This window comes from Corvus kubaryi, unplaced genomic scaffold (assembly GCF_017639235.1).
Source record: "Corvus kubaryi isolate FWS band 111438036 unplaced genomic scaffold, C.kubaryi_AGA036_p1.0 36810, whole genome shotgun sequence".
NCBI classification, from domain to species: Eukaryota; Metazoa; Chordata; class Aves; order Passeriformes; family Corvidae; genus Corvus; species Corvus kubaryi.
Window position 1 is genome coordinate 20,144 of NW_024580959.1, and position 4,342 is coordinate 24,485.

The following is a 4,342-nucleotide window of genomic DNA, read 5'->3' on the forward strand; positions in this document are numbered from 1 at the left end:
CCGCAGCTCCAGGACCCCCGAGGGGCGCGCCTGGGGTGGGAGGGGGTGGAGAGTGAACCCCAAAAACCCCAAAATCCCCCCCCCCCCAAGACCCCCCCATAGTACCCCCCCCCCCCAACTCCCAGACCCCCCCCAGGGACCTCCCCCTCACCGGGGCGGGGCCGAGGAGGAGGAGGACGGGCAGGAGGGGGAGGGGCAGGAGGGGGAGGGGCCCCTCCATGGCCGGGGCTGGGGGTGGTCCCGGGGGTCGCGTCCGGGCCGGGGCTCGGCGGGGTCTGAGTCCAGCGGCGCCCCCAGACCCATTTGTAGGGGCCGAGCCCCGCCCATTCCCCAAACCCTGCCCAGTGTCCCAAAACCCCGCCCCCAGGGCTGAAGGAGGGCCCGGCCCCAGAAAACCCCCCCAAAAGACCCCAAATCCCTCCCCGGGACCTCAAAATCCCCATAAACTCCCCAAAAAGGGAGATTCGGACACAAAACTCCCCCTAAAAGGGGAATTTAGACCCAAACTCTGCTCTAAAAAGGGGGATTCAGCCCCAAAACGTCTCCAAACAGGATTCAGACCCAAACCTTCCACTAAAATGAGGATTCAGCCCCAAACCCGCCCCAAAAACCCCCAAAATTCCCCGACCCCACAGACCACGGCACTCTCAGAGCTCCACTTCAGCCTTTATTCGCCCCAAAATGGGGCAGGGACCCCCCCCGAACCCTCCCAAAAATCCCCCAAAATCCCCCCAAACGCCCCCCGGATCTGGGAATTTGGGGTTTGGGATGGGGCCAAGGGGGCGGGGGGGGAGGGGATGTTGTGCCCCTGATGGCATCACGATGACATCACGATGACATCACGATGACAGCATCACTGCTGCTTGGAGCGGGGCCAGAAGCGCCCGGTCAGGGACCCCAAAAACGCCCCTGTGGGCTTCTTGCCTTGGGCCAGCTCTGCCAGGCGCTGCTGCTCCTCCTTTTGGGGTGAAAAACACCGGGATTGGGTCAGGGGAGTCCCCAAGCGTCCTTTGTCACCCCCAGGTGTTGCCCGCCTCCTCCAGCCACCGCTGCTCCCAAAATTGGGCTAAAACCACTGGAATTTTGGTCCCCAGGTGTCCCCTGTCCCCCCCGGGTGTCCCCTGGGTGTCCCCACCTCCTCCAGGCGCGTCCGGCGCCGCTGGAAGGCCGCCAGCGGATCGTCCTCCAGGGAATAATTCTCCAGCACCGTCCGCACATCCTCAACCCCACTCAGGGCGATGGCTGCGATGGGGACATGGATTCGGGGCCATTTGGGGGATTTTGGGGCATTTCTGATGGGTTTTATGGGGTGGGACATGGATTTTATGGGGTAACGCACGGATCTTGGGTGTTTAAAGGGGTTTTTTTGAGGTTTAAGGGGTTTTTGGGGGGTTTGATGGGTTTTGGAGAGTTTGGGTGGATTTGGGGCAGGTTTCGGGATTGTTTTGGGGTATTTCGGGATGGTTTTGGGACATTTCACCCACTCTTGAGGAAGGCAGTGAGGTCGTATAGGGCTCTGTCCTCGGAGCTTCCGGGGTTTGGATAGATTTTGGGTGGGTTTGGATGGATTCGAATAACTTTTGTGTGGGTTTAAAGGCATTTCTGGGATATTTTTGGGGTGTTTCGGGACATTTCACCCACTCTTGAGGAAGGCAGCGAGGTCGTAGAGGGCTCTGTCCTCAGAGCCGCCGTCCCAGCGTGGCAGGGCCAGGCCGTTGTAGGGCTGCAGCCGGAACGAGTCCCGGCGCCAATCCACCACCACCACCCGCGCTGGGTCCCGGTTCAGGCACGAGATATCCTGTGGGGGGACCCCAAAACCTGGGAATGTGGCCCCAAAATGGGGCTGGGGGCAGGGGGGGACCGGGAGGCCCCGGACCTTGACGTGGTGCCCGTCCATGTAGCGCGTGGCGTCGCGGAACAGCCGGTAGGACACGAAGCCGTGCGGGTCGATGCTGTCGATCAGCGGGAACGCCGTCTGGAGGGGGTTTTGGGGTCGTTTAGGCGCACCCCAAGACCCCTCCTGATGGTGGGGGTGACCGTCCCTCCCGGCAGCCTCAAGTGAGTCCCCCAAAATCCCTGAACTACCCCCAAAATTGTGGGGCTGGGGAGGATTTTCTCTTCTCCAAATCGCCCCCAAAAAAACCCCAAAATCCCTCCCAAATCTCTGGGTCTTACCCCCCCGGCAGCCCCATGGGAAACCCCCAAAATCAACACCAAAAAAACGCCAATCTCCCCCAAAATGCACCCCCATAACCGGGAGGGTCCAGGGATGATTTTTCCCCTCCTACTTCGGGTTTGGGGTGGCTTTTGGGCTGGCTTTTTGAAGGTTTTGGGATGCTCCCAAAACCCCCCTTAAAAGCCCCCAGAAACGCCTCCAGGAGCCCCCCAGATCCCTCTAAACTTCCCCAAACCCCCTGAAAACCTCAAATCCCCCCGAATTCCGTCCTCACCATCCCGGTCTCGGAGGTGAAGACGACGATCTCGTAGAGTGGTGCCAGTTGCTGCAGGAGGTGCTCGATGCCCGGGCGCTTCTTGAACCTCCAGCCTGTCACCAGCTGGGTTTTGGGGCAAATTCAGGTGGTTTTGGGGCTTTTGGGAATGTTGCAGGATGTTGCAAAATCCCCCAGAAACGCCTCCAAAACCCTCCCCAGAACTCTCCAAACCCCCAAATCCGGCTGGTCATGGGGTGGTTTCTGGGGTGGTTTTTGGGAATTTCGGGTTTTTGGGGTTTCGGGGTTTTTGGGAGCAGCCCTGGGGACCGGCCGGGTTTGGGGGGTCCGGTGGTCACTCACCGACCACTCAGGGTGCAGCAGGACCCCGGTGAGCTCGATGACCAGCGTGTAGGGCGGTTGGTAGTACGGCTCCCGCAGGGGGTCTGGCAGCAGCTTTGGGCTCGTGGGCTCGATGATCATCTGTGGGGGGACACGGGGGGGACAGTGAGGCTGGGATCCCCCTGTGGGGACAAGGACCCCCCAAATGGGGACAGGGACCCCAAACAGGGACAAGGACCCCAAACTTGAAGTGACCCCCCCAAAACTGCCCCAGAACCCCCCCAACCCTCGTCCCCTTTGCTGGGACGGGGCCACCAAACGTCCCCAACCCTGGGGCCAGAGCAGGTGACAAATCCCTGGGGGATGGTGGCAGAGCCTCCCCGAGCCCTGAGGACACCCCAAGACCTCCCCTAAAACCCCCAAAACCCCCCAGATCCCACCTGTCTGTAATCCTTGAAGTACTTGAAGGTCCTGCGGAGATGCCGGATCCCTGCGGGGTCTGCGGGGGGGGGGGGACAGTGACCCCAGAGGGGACAGTGTCCCCCCTCCCCGTCCCAGCCCCTTTTGGGTCACACTGGGGTGTGAAAGGGGCCGGGGCTGACACCGAGGTGACAAACAGGTGGCACTGGGGGGTGGCGTGGTGTCACCTCCCCCCTCTCCTGGGGGTCACTCACCGCTGTCGAACTCGTCGGGAATCTGTGGGGACATTGAGGGGACGCTGAGGGGCCATGGAGGGGGGAGGGCCAGCCCGGGGACAGGGACAATTCGCAGGTAGGTGACACTGCGGCTCCATGTCCTGTCCTCCCCCCACCGGGTCATTGTCACCCTCTGCCACCCCCTTTGATGTTCCCATGTCCCCCGGATGTCCCCACCCCTGCCTGCTCCCAGATGGTGCCGAAAGGGGCTTTGGGTGACAAAAGTGACACCCTGGGCAGGGATGAGGGGACCCCCCCATGGGACCTGCCACCCTTTTTGGGGACAATTTCCTCCCTTCGGGGACAGCTCCCCCTTTGTTCCCTCACCTTGTCCCCGTGCTCGTCCACGGCGTTGCTGCCTGCGGGGGGGACATTGGGAACATTTGGGGACATCCATCAGTGTCCCTCCAGTGTCCCCCCAGAGTCACTGGGGGGGACAGGGGACACGGGGGGATGTGAGGGGACATTGAGGGGACACCGACCAGGGCCACGGGGTGGGGGGACAGGGGACACTGGGGACACACAAAGGGGGACTTTGCGGACACTGGGGGAGCACCTGAGGACATTGGGGGGACACTGCTCAGGGTCACTGTCGGGGGACAGAGGACACGGGAAGACACGGGAGGATACAAAGGGAGGCGTTGGGGACACGGGGGACACTGAGGACATTTGGGGACACGGGGGGACGCACCGAAGATGTAGAGCACGGCCACCCCACCGGTGGCCGCCAGGAGCCCCCCCAGGCGCAGCGCCAGGCGCCGCAGCGACCCCCGCGCCGGGTCCTCGTCCTGCGGGCCCGGGGAGTCCCCGGCCACCTGCGGGGACAGCGGGGACACGTCAGAGCCGGGGGACACCGCGGGACACCTGGGGGGGGTC

At 62.8% G+C, this 4,342-nt stretch overlaps 1 protein-coding gene across 1 annotated transcript in view; it reads right to left on the reverse strand.

Moving 5' to 3' along the window:
* Window positions 1-654: 654 nt before the first annotated feature.
* TIMM50 (translocase of inner mitochondrial membrane 50) overlaps window positions 655-4,342 on the reverse strand; it is a 4,351-nt gene continuing 663 nt past the window's right edge. Inside the window, exons 2-11 of the mRNA XM_042020145.1 lie at window positions 4,158-4,281; window positions 3,794-3,825; window positions 3,446-3,467; window positions 3,212-3,270; window positions 2,793-2,912; window positions 2,451-2,555; window positions 1,877-1,975; window positions 1,642-1,798; window positions 1,136-1,242; window positions 655-958 (exon numbers count right to left, since the gene is read on the reverse strand). Of these exons, the coding sequence (XP_041876079.1) occupies window positions 854-958; window positions 1,136-1,242; window positions 1,642-1,798; window positions 1,877-1,975; window positions 2,451-2,555; window positions 2,793-2,912; window positions 3,212-3,270; window positions 3,446-3,467; window positions 3,794-3,825; window positions 4,158-4,281 (930 nt within the window). The 3' untranslated portion in view covers window positions 655-853. The remainder of the gene's footprint in view (window positions 959-1,135; window positions 1,243-1,641; window positions 1,799-1,876; window positions 1,976-2,450; window positions 2,556-2,792; window positions 2,913-3,211; window positions 3,271-3,445; window positions 3,468-3,793; window positions 3,826-4,157; window positions 4,282-4,342) is intronic.